At 34.7% G+C, this 22,478-nt stretch overlaps 1 protein-coding gene across 1 annotated transcript in view; it reads left to right on the top strand.

Moving 5' to 3' along the window:
* SNTG1 (syntrophin gamma 1) overlaps nucleotides 1-22,478 on the top strand; it is a 732,034-nt gene that overhangs the window by 493,264 nt on the left and 216,292 nt on the right. The window contains exon 4 of the mRNA XM_055318336.1: nucleotides 19,502-19,558. Within this exon, the coding sequence (XP_055174311.1) occupies nucleotides 19,502-19,558 (57 nt within the window). The remainder of the gene's footprint in view (nucleotides 1-19,501; nucleotides 19,559-22,478) is intronic.

The following is a 22,478-nucleotide window of genomic DNA, read 5'->3' as shown; positions in this document are numbered from 1 at the left end:
TAGCAGATTTTCCCCCAGAATAAATTTAGTGGCAAAGTATTTTCCAATGGCTGAAAAGAAGCAACTGTCAACCCAGATTTCTATGTATGTCAAAAATATCCTTCAGGAATCAAGGGGAAACAGACATTATCAGAAGCAAGAAAACTAAGAAAATTTGTTACCAACAGACATTTTCTAAAAGAATAATCACTTTTAGAATTCTTATAAAAAGAACTTTATAAGCAGAAAGTAAATGATGAAGAAAGAAACTGAAATAACACAAAGGAAGACAGAACAATGGAAAGAGCAAAAATATGGGAAGTACAATACATTTCCTTCTATTGGATTTTCTAAATGATGGATGAAAATTCAAGCAAGAATTGTAGTGCTGGGATCCCTGGGTGGCGCAGGGTTTGGCGCCTGCCTTTGGCCCAGGGCGCGATCCTGGAGACCCGGGATCGAATCCCACATCGGGCTCCCGGTGCATGGAGCCTGCTTCTCCCTCTGCCTATGTCTCTGCCTCTCTCTCTCTCTCTGTGACTATCATAAAAAAAAAAAAAAAGAATTGTAGTGCTGTCTAATATGGTTTTCGGTGGTGATAGAGGACATATTAAAGATAATTATATTAGAAACAAAGCGAGGTAAAGGGACATAAGTGAAGATAGGTTTCCTTCATCTCCTTTGAACTAGTAAAATGTTGGCACCAGGAGACAGTGATATTATGTATACCCAATGCACTGCCTTAGGGTATAAGCGCTAAATGTTTTATACAGAGACACACTCCAAAGCACTATAGATAAATCAAAATGTAATTCTAAAAAATATACATGTACCTATAGAAAAGCAGCAGAAGGGATGGGAGAAATGAAGAACAGAGAGAACAGACAGAATACAAAATTAAAAAAAATGCCAGAATTATTAAGTTAATAAATCATTAGATTAAAGGTAATTATATTTTATTGTTCCAAACTTATAAATCAAAAGGTAGAGATTACAAGTGTGAATTAAGAGAAAAAGTAAGTCCATGCTATACTCTCTACAAGACTTATATGGAGTAAAATTATATAAATAAGTTGAATAAAATTATGGGAAATGGTATAAAGATATACCATTAATGAAACCATTAATTGAAAAAAACAGACCTCAGATAAAGTAGATGGTAATATCATATTGAGTTGACTGTGGAGCAAATAAAATTATCAGGAGGAGAGGAATACATTACATAATGATAAAAGAATCAACCTACCAGATATATATAACAATCTTTAATGTGTATGAACCAAACAACAGAACTGCATAATACATGAATCAAAGAAGAAAGAAATAAAAGGAGACATAGAGAAATTATATTATATTCGAAGACTTTGACATCCTCTCTCAAAAATTGATAAGCCAACTCAACAATATATTTGAACTCAATAATACCAATAACCAACCAGATCTAATGAACATTTACAGAACAATAGCAGATTATGTATGTATTTAAAGCATGAACAGAGAGTATTTATCAAGACAGAACACACTGGGAGCCGTAAAACATATGTCAAGAAATTTAAAATACTTGAAATATGAAGCGTGTTCTTTGATTAAAATTGAAGCAAACTAGAAATCAAAAATAGAAAGAAAGTAATCACCAAACAACTTGGAAACTAATCAATGCAATAATAAGTCAAATAAGATGTCTCAAGAGAAATTTAAAAATACACTGAATTGAATGAAAATACAGCATACCAATATGTGTGGGATTCATCGAAAGTAGTATTGAGACAGAAATAGCATTAGATGCATACATTAGAAAAGAAGAAAATCTGGAGTCAATAATAAAAGCTTTTGGGCAGTCTGGGTGGCTCAGCAGTTTAGCACTGCCTTCAGCCCAGGGCCTGATCCTGGACCTGGGATCGAGTCCCACGTCAGGCTCCCTGCATGGAGCCTACTTCTCCCTCTGCCTGTGTCTCTGCCTTTCTCTCTCTCTCTCTGTCTCTCATGAATAAATAAATAAAATCTTAAAATAATAATAATAATAGTAATAGTAATAATAATAATAATAATAATAATAATAATAAAAGCTTTCATGCAGAGGACCTAGAAAAAGAAGTGCAAAATAATCAAAAAGCAAGTAGAATGAAGGAAATAGTAAAGGACAGAAATCAATGAAATAAAAACAGAAAAATTGAATAGAGGAAAAATCAAGAGAGGAAATAAATGTAACAAAAACCTGGTTCTTAGAAAAGATCAATAAAATTGGCAAGTCCCCAGTGAGACTGATGAGGAAAATAGACTGAAGATACAGGTTTGGTTCCAGATCACCACAATAAAGTGAATATCACAGTAAAACTAGTCAAATAATTTTTTTGGTTTTCCCTTTGTGTAGAACCTAGGTTTACACTCTAGTGTAGTCTCTTCAATGTGCAATAGTATTCTCTTTTAAAAACCAATATACATACCACAGTTAAAAAATACTTCATTGCTTAAATATGCTAACCATCATTTGAACTTTCAACAAGTCATAATTTTTTGTTGATGGAAATCCTTGCCTTAAAGTTGATGGCCGTTGACTGATTAGGATGGTGGTTGCTCACGGTTGGGTGGCCGCGGCATTTCTTTCAGACACCAATGAAGTTTGCTGCATCAACCGACTCTACCTTTCATGCATGAGTTCTCAATAGCATATGATGTTATTTTATAGCATTTGCCCACAGTAGAATTTCTTTCAAAATGGGAGTCAATCTTCTCAACCCTGCCACTGCTTTATTAATAAGTTTATGCAATATTCTAAATCTTCTGTTGTCATTTCAACTATACCCACAGCATCTTCACTAGGAGTATATTCCATTTCAAGAAACCATTTTCTTTGTTCATCCATAAGAGGCAACTCTTCATCTCTTCAGGTTTTATCAGGAGATTGAAGCTATTCAGTAACATCTTCGGGCTCCACTTCTAATTCTAGTTCTCTTGCTATTTCCACCACATCTGCCATTACTCCCTCCAATGAAGTCTCAAACCCTTCAAAGTCATCCATGAAGGTTGGAATCAACTTCTTTCAAATTCTTGTTAATGTTGATGTGTTTACCTCTTCCCACGAATCGCAAATGTTCTTAGTGACATCTAGAAGGGTTAATCCTTGCCAGAAGGCTTTCAATCTACTTTGCCCAGATCTATCAGGGGAGTCACCATCTATGGCAAATGCAGTCTTACAAAATGTATTTCTTTTCTTTTTAAAGATTTATTTATTTATTCATGAGAGACACAGACTGAGAGAGAAGAGGCAGAGATATAGGCAGAGGGAGAAGCAGGCTCCTAACAGGGAGCCTCATGTAGGACTCGATCCTGTATCTTGGGATCACAACCTGAGCTGAAGGGAGGCACCCAACTGCTGAGCCACTCAGGTGTCCCACAAAATGTATTTCTAAAATGGTAAGCCTTAAAAGTCTAAACAACTCCTTGATCCTTGGACTGCAGAATGGATGTTGTGTTAGCAGGCATAAAACAATATTAATCTCATTGTTTTCCAACAGAGTTCCTGGGTGACCAGATATTGTCATGAGCAGTAACATTTTAAAAAAAATATTTTTTCTAAGCAATAGGTCTCAATAGTGGACTTAAAACATTCAACACACCATTTTGTAAGCAGATATACTATCATCCAGACTTTGATGTTCCATTTCTAGGACATAGATTAGATTTAGTATAATTTTGAAGGTCCCTGGGATTTTTGGAATGATACATGAGCATTGGCTTCAACTTAAAGTCACTGGCTGCATTAGACCTTAATAAGAGAGTCAGCCTGTCCTTTGAGGGTTTGACTCAGACATTGACACCTCCCCTCTAGCTATGAAAATCCTAGATGAAATCTTTTTCCAATATAAGGCAGTTCATCTATATCAAAAATCTGTTTTTTAGTGTAGCCACCTTGAAGCATGAACTTCATTACGTCTTCTGGATATGTTGTTGCATCTTTTACATCAGCCCTTTCTTCCTCATCTTGCATTTCTGTTATAGAGGTGGTTACTTTCCTCATTTCACATGAACCAGCCTCTGCTTCAGAGTTTTATTTCTACAGCTTCCTCACCTCTCTCAGCCTTCATAGAATTGAAGAGAGTTAGGGCCTTGCTCTAGATCAGCCTTTGGCTTAAGGGAATATTGTGGCTGATTTGATTTTCCACCCAGACCACTGATACTTTTTCCATATCAGGATAAGTTTGTTTCACTTTATTATCATTTGTGTGTTCATCGGAGCAATTCTTTTAATTTCCTTCAAGAACTTTTTCTTTATATCCACACTTGGCTAACAGTTTGATGCAAGAGGCCTAACTTTTGGCCTATCTTGGCACTCAACATGACTTCCTCACTAAGATGACTCATTTCTGGCGTTTGATTTAAATTGAGAACTATGTAACTCTTCCTTTCACTTGAACAATGAAAAGGCCATTGTAGAGTTAATTGGCTTAATTTCAATTTGATTTCAATATAGTTGTATCTAAGGGAAGAGAGAAGCCCCAAGAGAGGGAGACAGATGGAGGAACAAATAGTTGGTAGAACAGTCAGAATGTATACAATATCTGTTGATTTAGTTTGCTGTTTTATATGGGCATGGTTTGTCATGTCTCAAAACAATTACAACCGTAACATCAAAGACTGTGATCACAGTTCACCATAGTAATAAGGAAAACATTTGAAATATTGTGAGAATTACCAAAATGTGACACAGAGACTTGAGTGAACAATGGTGCCTACAGACTTGCTTGATACAGGGTTGCCACAAAACTTTAACTTGTAAAAAATCACAGTATCTGAGAAGGGCAGTAAAGTGAAGCACAATAAAACAAGGTGTGCCTATACTATGAACAACTCTACACACATAAGTTTAACAAATTAAATGAAGTTGGCTAATTCTTCAAATAACACAGCCTATATAAAATTGATTATTTGATAATTAAGGAAGTGGAATTTGAATTTGTAATGAAAGAACTCAAAAAAAAAAAAGTAATCTTAGGTCTCAGGTGGCTTTGTTGGAAAACTCCACGAAAGAATAATAAATAAAAATTCTATAAGATCTCCCTCCAGAAAAGAGAAGCAGAGATAATACATAACATCTCATTTTCTAAACTTACTATTCTGATACCAAAACCAGAGGCAGTACACAAATGAAGACTATGGATCGTTATCCCGCATGAATATAGACACAAAAATTCTTGGAATATTAACAAATAGAATTCAACAATCTATATAAAAGGAACTATAGACAATAATCAAGTTGGTATATAGGGATATAAGATTGATTCAAAATCCAAAAACCTATCTCTGAACTCAGTTTCTGATAAAAACTCTCAGAAAACCAGGAATAGAGGATCTTCTGCAAATTTTCAAGAAAATATCTGCACAAATTTATAGTTAAAACATACTAAATACTGAAAGATTGAATACTTTCCTCTAAATTTGTGAATAAGGGAAAGATGTCTGTTCATACCACTGCTATTCTATGGAATATTGGAGGTTTTAGCCAGTGCAGGGAGGCACTAAAAAAGGAATTAAAGGCATTCATATCAGAAAGAAAGAAACTCGTCCCTTTTATACCAGGTAAATTTCATCGTAGGGTTTTTGTGTTGGCCTTTCGTGCCTGAAATACTTTTCATCTGGGTATCTTATCACTTATTATCTTCTTACCAAGACCACTTGTGCTCAAATGTCATCATCTCAAAGAGACCGTTTTTTCCCCCTTTTTATTAGTATGTAAGTTCTATCTCTCTGGCATTATTTTTCTCCAAAGCACGTATTGCCCTTAACCTGTCTCCCAGTTAGAATGTGAACACCTAACAGCAGGAATTTTTTATGTTTTGTTCTCTTTTTTTAGTTATAACAAATAAAATAGTGCCTGGTATGTAGTAGCCATTTATCAACTATTTGAAGTATTTATCATTTCAAAAATAAAAATAAGTAAGAAGCTCTTATCTCTCTTGGTTTTGAATTCTGTATTTAAGCTATATCAAATAATTATCCTTTCATTGTCCCTTTACAAAAGTTTGACTCTCTTAATATTTTTGCCTTTAACATTTCTATAAAAGTTTAATTTTTAAAAAGATTTGTATTTATTTGAGAGAGAGAGAAAAATGGAGAGAGAGCACAGGAGTGGGGTGAGAGGAGAAGGAGACTCCCTAGTGAGCTGAGAGCCTATTTTGGGGATTGATCCCAGGACCAGGAAATAATGATCTGAGCCAAAGGCAGGCTCTTAAATAACTGAGCCACCCAGGAGCCCCATCCTATAAAAGTTTTAATTTTAATGGAAGTTTATTTATTTTTCCCTTCCTCTTATGTGCTTGCAAAACTCTCCATCCAAAAGCCATGGCATAAAAATGCCATCTCACGGAGAAACATGGTGATTGCATGCACAAAGGCAGTACTTCCAGTTTGAATATGAAGAAAAGATGTCCTATGTGGAAATCAGTTAAGTAAAACTCAGTGAATGAAGACTTTACTTTGAGCAAGTCTATAAATTATTTCTAAGACAGACAAAAAGCAGGTGAGAATGAAAAGAAATTCCGTTTGGAAGTTGACAACAATTTTGTGGGGTGAGAGACAGCTGACAATAGATTAGAGAACACTAAAATCTCAGTGCCTGACATGGGCCTGGAAGGGTTAATTAACACAGGCAATGTGAAGTAGTCAGACCCTAACTTCAAGCAACAAGAAGCTCAAGAATTTCATTTGGGGAATAAAAAAATTAGTGAAAGGGAATAAAGGGAAAGGAGAGAAAATGAGTGAAAATATCAGTGAGGGTGACAAAACATGAGAGACACCTAATTCTGGGAAACGAACAACGAACAGTGGAAAGGGAGGTGGGCGGGGGTTTGCGGTGACTGGGTGATGGGCACTGGGGGGGAGGGGCACTTGGAGGGATGAGCACTGGGTGTTATGCTAAATATTGGCAAATTGAACTCCAATAAAAAAAAAAAAGAAGAAGAAGAAGTTCAAGAATTTAAGGGCCAAGGTTCCTGTGAAGTCCTGGATTCAGGGAAGGGCTAAAGACAGAAACTGAAGCTCTGTGTGAGGCTTTGGAGAACTGAATCCCTTTCTTAGTTCACAGCTCCTCATTTCCCAGTTTGTCCCTAATGGTAAGTAAAGATGACATTTCCTTTTGGAGATGGTGAGCCAGAAGCTCAACTGATATGCCGTGGTGGGACATTTCACTGAAAATGATGGGGGTAGAAACTGAGATGAATAGTGGAGTACTCCAGTGACCCTTTTTCACATCACTTCTTTCCCAGAATATACAGGGGGAGCAAGGTAAGTCATTGATTAGTTTGAACAATTGCAGCAGACTTGAGGCATAGGCAATTCGTAGTTGTTTGGTGCCTGGCCATGGGTGGTTTGTGAACGGAGTGTGAAAGCCCAGTCAGGAATGTGTTTGGATGTGGACTCCTTTTGCTATTCTGGAGGGGAACTGTCCAGCTTCTAGCCAGGGTCTCAAACTGGGTCAAGACCAGCAATTTAAAAAACAGTATTACAGGGTATTGTTTCTTCTAGGCTCTCCCAAAAAAAAGAATGAGATTATGTATATGTGTGTATGTGTGTGTGTATATAAACCAACCCACAATAAGAATCTCACTGAAAGCAAAAATCAAGATTAATAATATTACTGTCAAAAAATAATAATAATATTACTGTCATTTCCCTCTATATTAGCATGATGACAAAGGCAACTATCTCAACCATTATTTCATGATATTATAAAATTAAAAGCTAATTCCACTGACATAAAATATCACAAAAACATAATCATAATTATCATTAATATCAATATTTATGTGTATAAATCCCCTTTTTTGAAAACTAGACTATTGAAAATATAAAAGAAACATTGGTTATATAAATATTCAAAATATTTTCATATCATGATTCAAACATATTCTAGGACAAATAACTTACTCAAATGTTCTTTTAATAATCTGCCAAGTTTTGTGGGGATGACATAGTTAAACACCATTTATTCCGTGATTAAAAGTGAGTGAATCTTTGTTTCACCATGACCTTTTAAATATATATGTGCCTGAAGCAATTAGAAATCACATTGTAAATTTTTCAGTTAGGGGAAAAATAGATTAAACAAAAGGCAATGGCATGCTTAATATAGGATTTCTCAAAGCTATCATAATAGCTGCTTGAAAACAGGAGACAGAATGGAGCAGGGGACAAGCACAAAGTTGTAGTTCACAGTGCCTAAATTTCATTTTTTTTATATATAAATTAATTTTTATTGGTGTTCAATTTACCAACATACAGAATAACACCCAGTGCTCATCCCGTCAAGTGTACCCCTCAGTGCCCGTCACCCATTCACCCCCACCCCCCACCCTCCTCCCCCTCCACCACCCCTAGTTCATTTCCCAGAGTTAGAAGTCTTTATGTTCTGTCTCCCTTTCTGATATTTCTCACACGTTTCTTCTCCCTTCCCTTATATTCCCTTTCACTATTATTCATATTCCCCAAATGAATGAGAACATACACTGTTTGTCCTTCTCCGGTTACTGTGGCCAAGTTCAAAAAGGGTGTTGCCTGAGTTCTTCTCTGGGATTTTGATGGAATCTTGTCTCACATTTAGATCTTTCATCCATTTTGAGTTTATCTTTGTGTATGGTGCAAGAGAGTGGTCCAGTTTCATTCTTCTGCATGTGGATGTCCAATTTTCCCAGCACCATTTATTGAAGAGACTGTCTTTCTTCCAGTGGATCGTCTTTCCTCCTTTATCGTATATTAGTTGAGCATAAAGTTCAGGGTCCACTTCTGGGTTCTCTGTTCTGTTCCATTGATCTATATGTCTGTTTTTGTGCCAGTACCACACTGTCTTGATGACCATGGCTTTGTAGTACAACCTGAAATCTGGCATTGTGATGCCCCCAGATATGGTTTTCTTTTTTTAAAATTCCCCTGGCTGTTTGGGGTCTTTTCTGATTCCACACAAATCTTAAAATAATTTGTTCTAAGTCTCTGAAGAAAGTCCATGGTATTTTGATAGGGATTGCATTATACGTGTAAATTGCCCTGGGTAACATTGACATTTTCACAATATTAATTCTGCCAATCCATGAGCATGGAATATTTTTCCATCTCTTTGTGTCTTCCTCAATTTCTTTCAGAAGTGTTCTGTAGTTTTTAGGGTATATTTTGCGAACCATTTGAATGGTAAATGGTTCTCCAACCTTTTATTTTCAGGTTGTAGGTGTCCTTCTGTCTAAAATGAGTCTCTTGTAGACAGCAAATAGATGGGTCCTGTTTTTTTATCCAGTCTGAAACCCTGCGCCTTTTGATGGGGTCATTAAGCCCATTCACGTTCAGAGTTACTATTGACAGATATGAGTTTAGTGTCATCATGATATCTATTTAGTCCTTGTTTTTGTGGATTGTTCCACTGAACTTCTTCTTAAAGGGGAGTTTTAAGAGTCCCCCTTAAAATTTCTTGCAGGGCTGGTTTGGAGGTCACATATTCTTTCAGTTCCTGCCTGTCTTGGAAGCTCTTTATCTCTCCTTCCATTTTGAATGAGAGCCTTGCTGGATAGAGTATTCTTGGTTGCATGTTCTTCTCATTTAGGACCCTGAATATATCCTGCCAGCCCTTTCTGGCCTGCCAGGTCTCTGTGGAGAGGTCTGCTGTTACCCTAATATTCCTCCCCATGAAAGTCAGGGACTTCTTGTCTCTTGCTGCTTTAAGGATCTTCTCTTTATCTTTGGAATTTGCAAGCTTCACTATTAGATGTCGAGGTGTTGAACGGTTTTTATTGATTTTAGGGGGGGATCTCTCTATTTCCTGGATCTGAATGCCTGTTTCCCTTCCCAGATTGGGAAAGTTTTCAGCTAGGATTTGTTCAAATACATATTCTGGCCCTCTGTCCCTTTCGGCGCCCTCGGGAACCCCAATTAAACGTCAGCGGCCCCGCCCCGGAGCCTCCAGGCCCTGCGGACGGAGAGCCGAGAGCCCCGAGCCCCGAGCCCCGTAGTTCCTGCGGAGGCTGAATCCAGGCTTCCAGAGTTGCCATAGCAACTGCTGCTGTTCCTCCCTGGGTCCCACGGGGTAAACAACCCCCGCTGAGCCCTGCTGCAGGCAGGGGCAGAGCAGCTCCCCCAAGTGCTGACACCTGAAAATCAGCACAGCAGGCCCCTCCCCCAGAAGACCAGCTGGACGGACCAGTGATACTCCCCCGTGTTCCAATACAACTTGTTTTTGGCCACTCTGCACTGAGCAAAATGACTAGAAGGAAAACCTCACCTCAAAAGAAAGAATCAGAAACAGCCCTCTCTCCCACAGGGTTACAAAATCTGGATTACAATTCAATGTCAGAAAGCCAATTCAGAAGCACTATTCTACAGCTACTGGTGGCTCTAGAAAAAAGCATTAAGGCCTCACGAGACTTCATGACTGCAGAATTTAGATCCAATCAGGCAGAAATTAAAAATCAATTGAATGAGATGCAATCCAAACTAGAAGTCCTAACGACGAGGGTTAACGAGGTGGAAGAACGAGTGAGTGACATAGAAGACAAGTTAATGGCAAAGAGGGAAACTGAGGAAAAAAGAGATAAACAATTAAAGAACCATGAAGACAGATTAAGGGAAATGAACGACACTCTAAGGAAGTGCCTAAATTTCAATTCAAGGATTCACCACTGATGATCTTGGTCAGGTTACTTGACATTATCGTACCTCTTTTTACATTACGGATTCTCATTAGTAAGAACAAAACTATAAAGATTTCAATTTTGTAGGTGGTGGGGAAAATGAAGGTGGAAAGGTGCTATTCCCAATTCTCTGCAGTGGTAATTTTAAAAATAAAGAGGAAATATTTAAATTTCAAACAACTTGCGTGTCTAACAATTAATTCGGATAGGAAGGACTTGCTACAAATTATATTTGCCAGCAGGCTTAGGGGAACGTAAGCCTCCTTTTTCTCTACCACTAGTATAGCAGGAGAATGATCCTCAGGGGCTGCCAAGGAATAAAACCAAAGGGAAGGTAGCAAGGTACTCGAAATGTCCTGTAAATGTGATCTCTAAAAGAAACCATAGAATTGAACATATTAAAATGTATTCTCCTTAACTGCTTAGATTTTGTTATCTAGGGATATGAGTTTAATGCCTAAGCCCTCTCAGAAAGAATGCTATTTCTTCCTTAGAACAAAGGAGTTGTAAACTCTAATGTTATTCATTGAAAATAGAGTAAAGAAGATTGAAACACTTAGGAATAAATTTGTAAAAGTACAAAGTATATATTCCGTACACTAACAACAACAAACAGATAAATTAAAGAAGATCTAAATAAATGGAAAGACAATCTATTTTCATGGGCCCAAAGACTTAATGATATGTTAAGATACTAATGATTTCTATGTTGATTTATAGATCAATCTCCATCAAAATTCAAGCTAACTTCTTTGCAGGAGTAGACAAACTAATGGTAAGATTTATATGAAAATGCAAGGGACTTAGAATAGCCAAAACAATTTTGAAAAAGAAAAAAAAGTTGAGACACTCGCACTGCCTGATGTGTGAGAAATGTAATCTAGACAGTGTGAGATATGTCCACATATGACATATGGATAGTGATATAGTAATTGAAATAGAATTGAGAGTCCAGAAATAAACCTTCACATTTATAGTCAATTGATTTTCAAGGGTGACAAGACCAATGGAGGAAAATTTTCTCTTCAGCGAATGGTGCCAGACTAACTATATATCCACACGCAAAATAATGAATTTGAAAACTCACACCATATACAAAAATTAACTCAAAATGGATCAAAAACCTAAACATAAGAGCTAAAAATATAAAACTCTTAGAAGACAACATAGGTGTAAGATATTGTGACACATTCAAAGAGCTCAAGTAAACATTTCTCCAAAGAAGTTATATAAATGACCAAAAAGCAAATTAAGAGATGCTGGTCATTATAAGCCCTCAAGGAAATATATATCAAAGCCACATGAGATACTTTGTAGTCACTGGGATGGTCATAATCGTAAAGATAGATAAGGACAAGTATTAGTGAAGATGTGGAGAAGTTGGAATTCTCAGACACTACTGGTGAGAATGTAAAATGGTATAGCTGCATTGGAAAACAGTCTGATAGTTCCCAATTTCACCCATTAGTAGAGGCTCAAGGGAAAAAAAAACACGTACGTACACACAAAATTTGCACACAAAAGTTTATAGCAGTATTATTTATAATAGCCAAACAGTGTAAATAACCTAATTGTCCACCAGTGGAGAAATGGATTAATATAATGAGACGTAACTGTGCCGTGGAATGTTATTTGACAAATTAAAAAATGAAATATTGATACATGCTACAGCATAGATGAACCTTGAAAATATCATTGTTCAAGCCAAACACAAAGGACCATATACTATGTGATACCATTTATGTGAAATGCTGCATAGTTGAAAATCAAATAGATGGAAAGTAGATTAGTAGATGCTTAAGGCTAAGATGGGCTTTAAGGAATAAAGGATATGGGTTACATTTTGAAAAATGCAAATGTTTTAAATCAATTATGGTGATGGATGTATAACTCTGTGAGTATAACAAAAGCCACTAAATTATATACTTTAAGTGGTTGGTTTTGTGGTATATGAATTGTATCTCTATAAAACTATTTTTAAAAGGATGAAAAATAATCTGTATATATTCACATATCTATGGATATTTCTGTATGTAGACATCTGTATCTACATTACACTAAGCATGAGTTCATACTGCTATCGTTAACTGTCTTTCATTAACCGATGGACTGTTTTAGGTTTCTTCTCTTGCTGCAAATCCCCACTCCAACACTGAGAAACTTGTTTTTCCCATCCATTGTTCACTTTCTTGTTCAATTTCAAATATATGTATAGCAATATCAAAATTATAAACCATATCTTCATGTGAAAGAACTTTATCAACTAGAATACAGTACCGTGTGCAGTTCCTTCTGCCTTTGTCTTACAGACTCCATTCATTTCCAAAGTTACTTAGGTCAGCACCTTTCCTCCTATTCCTTTCAAGGAGATGGTAAGAGACATTTGTAATGCAATGCGATAGTTTTGTCACAGCTGCATTCCCTCTGGATTCTCTAACTTCCTAAATGACTCTTTTAAGTGTGTATGTGTGTGTGTGTGTGTGTACACACACACACAATTTTATTTATTTTTAATGAATAAAATATAATGTATAAAATATACGTATTTTATGCATATATATGTATATAATATATATATATATACATTCTTTGTTCTCTAAAGTTTTATGTGTTTTGACTAAAGCCAGCATGTACCCATTATTGTAATATCAAAAAGGAATAGTTTCATTGCCCTATAAATCCCCTGTGCTTCCTTTGTTCAACCTTTTCTCCCTCTCCCTGCATCCCTGACAACCACTCATCATTTCATTGACTCTATACTTTTGCCTTTTCAGAGTGTCTTGTAAATGGAATCAGAACAAGTATTCTTTTGAGACTGGTTTCTTTTACTTAGAATTTATATTTGAGGTTTCTCCATGTCTTTTTGAAGCTAGACAGTATATCTTTCTACTAGTGAATAATACTTCCTTGTATAGATGTATCATAGTTTTGCTTTTTTTATCCATTCTATAGATGAAAAGCATCTTTAAGTTTTTGACAATTAGGAATAAAGCTACTATATATATTTTCATGCAGGTTTTTGGGCAAACACAAATGTTAAAATTAGTTGAGTAATCTTTTCAGACTGTGTTGAACCTTGTGAGAAACTACCAAACTCTTTTTTGAATTCCCACCAGCAAGGAGGGAGAATTCTTATGATGATATATCCCACTTGATAGTATCAATGTTCTAGATTTTAATCATTCTAATAGATGTGCAATGTTATTTGTTTTAATCTGCAATTCCCTAATAACAAATGATGTTGAGCATCTTTTCATATGCTTACTTGCCACCTGTTTATTATTTGATGAGGTGTTTGTTCAAATATTTTGGAAACTTTTTAATTGGATTGTTTATTTTCTTGCTCAGCGTTAAAGAGTTCTTCATGTATTTTGGAAACAAGTCTTTTATCACAATGCATTATGCAAGTATCTTCTTTCAACCTGTGACTTTTCCTTCTTTTAACAGTATCTTCACAAAGTAGAATTTCTTAATTTTAAAATACTTTAACATCAAGGTGCTTTGCTTTTTTTTTTTTTTTTTTTTATGGATCATGCTTTTGGTACTGTATTGAAGAGTGCGTTGCCAAACCCAAAGTCCTAGAGATTTTCTCCTGTTTTCTTCTAGAAGATTTATAATAATTTTGCTTATGTTTAGTTCTGGGATCCATTTAGTGCTAATTTTCATGCAAGGAATGACATCCATGTCTAGATTCCTTTTTTCTTTCTTTCTTTCTTTCTTTCTTTCTTTCTTTCTTTCTTTCTTTCTTTCTTTCTTTCTTTCTTTTCTTTCTTTCTTTCTTTTCTTTCTTTCTTTCTTTCTTTCTTTCTTTCTTTCTTTTTCTTCTTTCTTTCTTTCAAAATTATCCTTTCTTTTCACCATTAAATTACCTTTATTCTTTTGTCAAAGATTAGTTGACTGGATTTGTTTGTTTGCTTTTGTTTTGTTTTGGGGCATTCTGTTCTATTTCAATAATTTATATGTTTAGTCTTCAAAATTTTCACACCGTTTTGATTACTGTGTCTTTTTAGTAAGTCCTCAATCAAGCATCCTGAGTCCTTCAACTTTTTCTTTAACTTCAGTATGTGGTGGCTATTATGAGTCTTTTGGCTTTCCATGTTAACCTTAGAAACCTTTTATTAATATTCACAAATAGCTTGCAGAGATTTTATTGGGACTGCATTGATTCTATAGATTTACCAGAAAAGAATTGACATCCTAAAAATATTGAGTCAGAAGAACATGAACATGAACATGAAATAACTTTCTTTGTTTTGGTCATCTTTGATTTCTTTCCCCAGAGTTTTGTAGTATTCCATATATAGGTCCTTACTTATTTTGTTAGATTTATACCAAGTATTTCCTTTTTAGTGAGCTATTATAAATAATATGATTTTCATTTCAAATTCTAATCCCTCATGGCTCATGTGTAAGAAAGCAATGGACTTTTATATATTTTTTGTTCTCCTGTGACCTTGCTAGAGTTGCTATTATTTCTTGGAGGTTTTTGTTGATTCTTTAGGATTTTCTACATAGACAATGCCTTTTACTTCATATTATTGCCTTATTACACTTGCTGAAACTCCAAGCACAATGTTACAGGCGTGATGAGAGGGGAGGATCCTTGCATTTTCCTCAGTTTTAGAGGGAAAACATTCAGTTTCTCACAATTCCCTCTCTTTTTATTACATTTTACCTCGATTTTCCAGTTTCTTTGTTTCTTTCATCTCAATTCTCCATCTCATCCCAGTCCTGTTGTTATAGAAAAGACAGTGGGAATCAGAGATAGTTTCATTTAAATCATAATTTGGATCTTGGTCAAGTTAATTTAATCCTTTGTATTTAGTTTTCTCATTCTAAATTAGGAAAATATTGCCTATCTCAAGTGCTGTTATGATGATTACTTGAAAAAATACTTCCAAAAGACTTTTTTTTTTCATGAATACCTAACTTTGACATAGGTCCTATGCTAAATTCTTGGGATTTGACTGTGACATTGACTCAGCTCTCAGAAAAATTCATGGAAAAAAAAGTCACGGTCACAGTGCATTTTAAAAATCATATGTGCTATGAGACCTATCAGTTTACATTGTTGATTTTCAGAACCTGGAAGCTACCATCTTTACTATTATTCCTTTTTGAAATTTAGTCACTCTTCCTGAACTGTCAAAAGAACTAATACATTTCCTGTCTCTTTTTTTACATATCTTCCTTGTTTCCATCCTCACATAATAGGTACAAATAATTCTCCATTTGATAATTTCTCTATTCTCTACATGGTTCTCGCTTCATTCTCCTCTTTTCACCTACATATCTCAAACATTTCTCTTTTTTCTTATTTTTAAGATTTTATTTATTTATTCATGAGAGACACAGACAGAGAGGTAGAGACATAGGCAGAGGAAAGAGCAGACTCCCTATGTAGTGATGGATGCAGGACTGGATCCCAAGACCCTAGAATAATAACCTAAGCCAAAGGCAGATGCTCAGCCACTGAGCTACCCAGATGTCCTCACATCTCAAACATTTCTAAACTTCGGATATATAATGGCGACATTTTGTTTTTGGTAACATATATATTTTGGTTATAATTCCCACATAGTTCATACAGCATACATAGAGTATTTCAAATATAATATTTCAGAGGGCAGTGGGGACAGTAAAAATAGATTTTTACATAAAGCAAATTAAGCATTTTAAGTAGGTTTTTTGTCATAATATTAACACTGATTATTGAGGTGTACTGCACAAAATTTAAAGTCCAATATTATTCTTGGGCTTTATGCTTTACATTTTATAAGGAATAGGATGATTAAAGAAATATTTTTATATATGTGAGTATAAGGGCACCTGTTTTACTTTTGTGTTGTGTGTAAAGAATATAATCACCAATAATATATTGGTTTCCTGAAGGACAGTGCTTTGTTACTTAAGCAATGGACACCCAAGATATAACTAAATAAAACTTCAGATCAGCTTCCAAATATTCTCTGATTCTCAGGCGAGCGGCTAAAATAATTTATTATATTGCCTTTTAAAAACATTGTTTTGGAGGCAGGATGGAAGAACAAAATGTGGAGAGTTGGAAAGGGATGGAGGCTATAGCTTACACGAACATACGATGGGGAGAATATTAGGTGCTATACTAGGAACAGTTGTTTGCCATTCTATACTTCCTGCAACCTGCAGTGACAAACTTAAAATTTTGGTTTTAAAACATGAAGTAATTTGTCTTGCTTGTTTCTCCTTACTTTCTTAAAAGCAAGCTAATGAAGCAATAGCATATAGAGATATTGGCTGGGGTTTACATGTGCGTGAGCGTGTGCCTGTCTGTTTAAAATACATTAACATTTTCAGCAGTTACTGCTGACTCTTTAGTTTCTCCAAAGTCCTCTTTGCATGAGCAATTTTGTATTTGATTTGGAACATGTTCTAAATATTCTCCACCAAGTGTTGGAAAGCAGTCTTGTAGAGAAGGAGTAAAGGCATTGCATAGACCTCTAATAACCCTGGCATGCTTGCTGTCCCTTCAGAGAAAAATGGTATGGTTTCAGCGAACACTTGGCTGGTTAAAAGAATGTATTCACCAAGTTGTCCTTGTGACTAATAACTGCTGTGCAAAATGTTGTAGAAAATTTAGGTGATGTCATTTACTAATTAATGAAATACTTTCTTTGATAGATTGAATTCTTTACCTTGAGAAAATAAAGATGAATCCTTAAAGACTCAAGAATTTGTTCCTTATAGAAATGGAATTAAGAAAATAACTACCATCTAAGAACCTATTTAGTTTGATAGGAAGTATTGTGAAAGTAGTGTGCCTGTCTGTTTTATGAGTAAGGATAACCATTTAATTGGCCTATCCTTGAGTTGAGTCTTCTAGTATTTGAGTTACTCTGTGATGTAACTACTGAAATAAAAAATAGATAAATATTAATCAGATATTTAAGTGACTATTAAGTAAGAATTTGTTTAGAATAACAGATTGTGTGTATCTGTGTGTGTGTGTGTGTGTGTGTGTGTGAGAGAGAGAGAGAGAGAGAGAGAGAGAATATTCACTAAGTTTTTACTATATGCTGGGCTCTTTCACAAACATCAGTCCTCAAAACAAAGTTGTTTCTATATATTATTCATCACCATTTTACAGAGTTGGCAAAGGAGATTCACAAGGCCTGAGTAATTTTCCAAACATATTAAATTGTGAATATTTGAATCATTGACATATTCTTTGATTTCAGTTCCATTATTTGCAATGTACAGCTTTAATTAATCCTTTAATGAGAATTAATCAAAGATCCACTTCCCATACTTGTGGCTCCACAAATGAGGAACAATATAATAGTTGGCTTAAAATTAAAAAAGTGGAGATGGCATTATTTAACATGAATAGTGTGTTTTATATTTCATGTTACTTTGCATAAATTGTAATACATCTATAAACTTAATTTGTGTAAGTAATTTACTGTTGGTTTGAAAACAAAATTAGATGACAGGCTATAAGAGTAAAATCTGTAGTTTTAAAATAGGTCAAATTACTTAGGACATGATAAAAAGGAAGGAAATCTATACAATTAAGTACTATTCATTTGCACTGATCATTTTTTCTTAATAGGCACCAATCTCCAACCACAAAGGTTTATGTTTTAATTCAAAATAACAATTAATATACCTCAATTTCTGGTATAGTGATCTTGTTCTTTAAGTTTTTTTTTTTTGCTTTTATTTATGAAATTTAAAATTTGACTAAATGAAGGTACCTTGTAACTGTTCAAATGATGATTTTTTGTGGTATCTTAAAATATTTAGGAGGAGCCATCAGAAGCACATGTTTCCCAGATTTTTTCTTTGTCCTTTTAAAATACTATAGTCTGTTCCACACATCCCCTCGAAAAACAGGGAGCAAAGAAAAGAATCTATAAGAAAGAGAGCAATAGTCAGACTTAAAGATTGGTAATTTAGTCAAATAAGTAGGGCTTTTGTGGGGACCAGATAACCAACATCTATCCTTGGTACAGCAGGAGATGGTAGGTGGTCTCAAATCATTATAGATGGAGGGGGTTCAAAACATGAGGAAGTTGTAAGTGTGGAGAAAGTTATAAATAAAAGCTTTCAACCTTTCAACTCACTTCCAAAATATGCATTAGGTAGAGATGATTGCCCTAAAGAGAGTAATACTGATTTTTTTTTTTTTTTGAAATTAAAGGATCTGTCCAAATGTCGATCTTTGTGACTTTTGTTTCATACACCAATGATTGTTTCCATTGTGGAAGGAAAAATAGAATTGATTTTGAAAATTGATGATTCCAGTGTCATTATTAGTTAGGTGTAGAATCCATTCCTTTTTCAAAAAGCAATCATTTTGAATCTGGCTTATCCAGAGTTTTCAATCCTAGACACACACAAGAATCATTGATGTGCTGGGAATGGCAGCCTCCCAGCTCAGCTCTCAAATTTCCGCAAGCAAGATGACTCAATAGTGATGTTGATGACCTTGCTTGACAAAGATAATATTTACCATCAACATTGAGTTATTTTTATGTAACCCAAACTTGTCATTTCTTAGACAACAAGAATATATATATGAAAATGAGAAGAGGCTTAAAAATTAAAATTCCAAAATATGTCCAAAGAGCATTGAAAGTAACCTAATTTGGGGGAATTCAGTTTAATAACAGTACAGTCCCTTTTATCTTGACAAATAAAGTATCCTTTGCTTTGAGAATTACAAAATACTCTGTTTATTTCAAGAACCAGAACCAGTATGCTGTCACAAAATATTTCTTCTTTAAGGAACAAAAACAGAACCCAGAGGAGGAAAACGGCATGTAAGTATAGTATTAGGAAATGCTAACCACTTTTAAAATCCTGTCTTTCAGGAAAGAACGGTGACCATTAGAAGACAAACTGTAGGAGGATTTGGATTAAGCATAAAGGTAGCCTGTCTTTCCAGTCTATCCTTAAAGGCCATGCTATATTGCCTGCATTTTTGTGTATTTTGATTTTTTGCTGCTTAATAGTTAGATAAGAATGGCAATAGCAAACTCCTCAATATTTGGAGTGAGATACACATTAGGTAGGTTCTCATATTTGGAATTTTACCTGGCATTGAATATAAGTTAATAATTTTCTCCATCGGGTGTCATCTAAAATATCAGATATAGTATTATAGTATGCATGTCTTCCTCTATCCAGCCAGAGTAGGAACTCCTGTCCCCTCAGTGAATGGAAAAGAACAAGCTTTACACTAATAATAGTTCAGTATTAGGTGGGTTTTATTCATCTTTTTCTTTTGTTTAGTTTTCCTTTTTTTTTTTTTTTTTTGGAAACCAGCCATGGCACAATGCCAAGTATATATAATGAACAGAATTTTAGCATCTGATTTATTTTAAAAATGACCGTACTGGAAATGGTCACTTCCATTTATTATTAAATTTTAAAGGCAATTTTCCCTGTATATGGTTGACTAGTAAAGATGTACCACACCTGCAAGTTATCGTCACTGAAACAAAATAAATTTTAAAAGGATGAGAACTTATATAAATATTGGAAAAGTTAACTCAATGTCTTTAAAACCCTTTAGAAACCTACATCTCTGCATAGGTAAATGAAATTTAACTTTATCTTGACCATTGGGTTAGGTATTTTGCCTGTGTATCATGAAAATCATACATCTCAGGTATATCATGAAATTATATCATGAAATTTAACATAGCTCAGTTTATATATGCTTGGAAAGTGGAACTCTAAATTTTGACTACCAGTTCTGGCTGACATTATGAAAATGACTCAGAAAAATATACCAGTGTGGAATAGCATTGTGTTGTTAAGTGATAAGAATATTACCACATGAAATGTTAGTTTTAAAACATATATTTAACTTTCCTTTATCTACCATCAGCTAAAACCAGGGAGATCTGTAGACCAAGTTATAGAATGTGGAAATGAGTTTTGTTTTTGCTCTGATATTTATTGGGACTGTTTGGAGGCTTTAAGGGTACCACGGAAGAGGGACATTTGGGTGGCTCAGCGGTTTAGCAGCTAATGTCACGCCCAGGGCCTGATCCTAGAGACCCCAGATCGAGTCCCACGTCCGGCTCCCTGCAGGGAGCCTGCTTCTCCCTCTGCCTGTGTCCCTGCCTCTCTCTCTCTCTGTGTCTGTGTGTGTGTGTCTCTCATGAATAAACAAATAAAATTTAAAAAAAAAAGATACCATGGAAGATAGTAAAAAGTCCATAAGAGAGAACAAACGCTAAGTGTGAATAAAACCCAATCTAGAGAGCTGGTTTCATTTGAGATAAGCACTTTCACCCACCAGACCTAATTCAATTTCTTTCTTTTTTTTCTTTTTCTTTTTCTTTTTCTTTTTCTTTTTCTTTTTCTTTTCTTTTTCTTTTTCTTTTTCTTTTCTTTCTTTTTCTTTTTCTTTTTCTTTTCTTTTTCTTTTTCTTTTCTTTCTTTCTTCTTTCTTTTTCTCTCTTGCTTTCTTTCTTTTTCTCTCTTTCTTCTCTCTTTCTTCTTTCTTTGTCTCTTACTTTTGTAAAGATTTATTTATTTATTTCAGACAGTGAATAATGGTGCGGGGTGGGAGAGAAGCAGACATTCTCCCGCCCACTAAGCAGGGAGCCCAACATGGGACTCCATTTACTACTACACATTTGGAGATCATGACCAGAGCCAAAACCAAGAGTCCATCACTTAACTAAGTCACACAAACACCTTTGACTCTATTTCTGATGGTGGAGCTACACTAGTTTTGTGCAAAATGGAAATAGTCTTTTCTATCTTTTCTATTTTCATTTATAATTTAAACTCAATAATCCAATATAATTTATTTTTACTAAGATGACACAATTTTAACCTAGACAGTTTTTAAAACATCAAGAATTTAGCCAAATGAATTATGACTATTTAATATTTTCATTACTCCAATCCAAACTCTTACACAAAAATAAATAATTTTCTATCAAATCAATGTGTAGTTTCCATTCATAATATTAAACATAAGAAGCAGTATTTGAATTGCAATATGTGCCATATATTATGACCAAAAAAAGGCAATTATGTTACAATTCTTATAACGTACTAACCAGAAATACAAAAATTAATACTTATACTTAGAATATTATCCAATCATTTGAAAATTTTCCTTTTAGGGTTTTCCACTTTGCTTTTCTCAGTACTTATCTCTGATATTTGCTTTTTAATTTTTAAACTGTCTTTGATTCTGTTAATGTGTGTACATATATATGTCATGTTATATATATGTATCATGTTATATGTATGTGTATGTGTATATATATATATACTATATACATAGTGAACAGTTTAAGAAATTGTTTTAGCCTATGCAGAATTAATATTTTAATGTTGACCATTTATTTATTTTTCTTGTGTATTTATTTGTTTGTGTACTTATTGCTGGAACAATTTGTGACAATAATATAATTACTTACATAAATATATAATCATATATCTTATCCTTATTTGCTTCAGTTAAGTAACCAGTGCTCACACACACTGGAGATTTTGCAGTGAGAATTATTGACTTAAACCTGGAATATCTCAACTGGAGATAACAGAAAGAAGAATGCATGTTGGACAATTAAAGAGGCATTAAACGATGTAGTAAAACTCTTACAGGTGCTCCTGAATTTCATTGTACTAAGAACATATGGTCATGTTATTTCAATTTTACCTTCTAAAAAATTATTTGTAGAAACTCAATTAAAGGGTAACAAAATGTATTTTTTTTTTTTTTTGGTCAGATAACACTAAAACACTCCAGCATGTGCTGTTACAAGTCAAAGCCAATTGGCCATGCCCTGTGCTCCTGACAAATCTTGGCTCCCAGGC

This window comes from Nyctereutes procyonoides, unplaced genomic scaffold, assembly GCF_905146905.1.
Source record: "Nyctereutes procyonoides isolate TBG_1078 unplaced genomic scaffold, NYPRO_anot_genome, whole genome shotgun sequence".
In the NCBI taxonomy this organism is placed as follows: domain Eukaryota; kingdom Metazoa; phylum Chordata; class Mammalia; order Carnivora; family Canidae; genus Nyctereutes; species Nyctereutes procyonoides.
The sequence above is the reverse complement of the archived record's forward strand: the minus strand, read 5'-3'. Positions and strand labels throughout refer to the sequence as shown.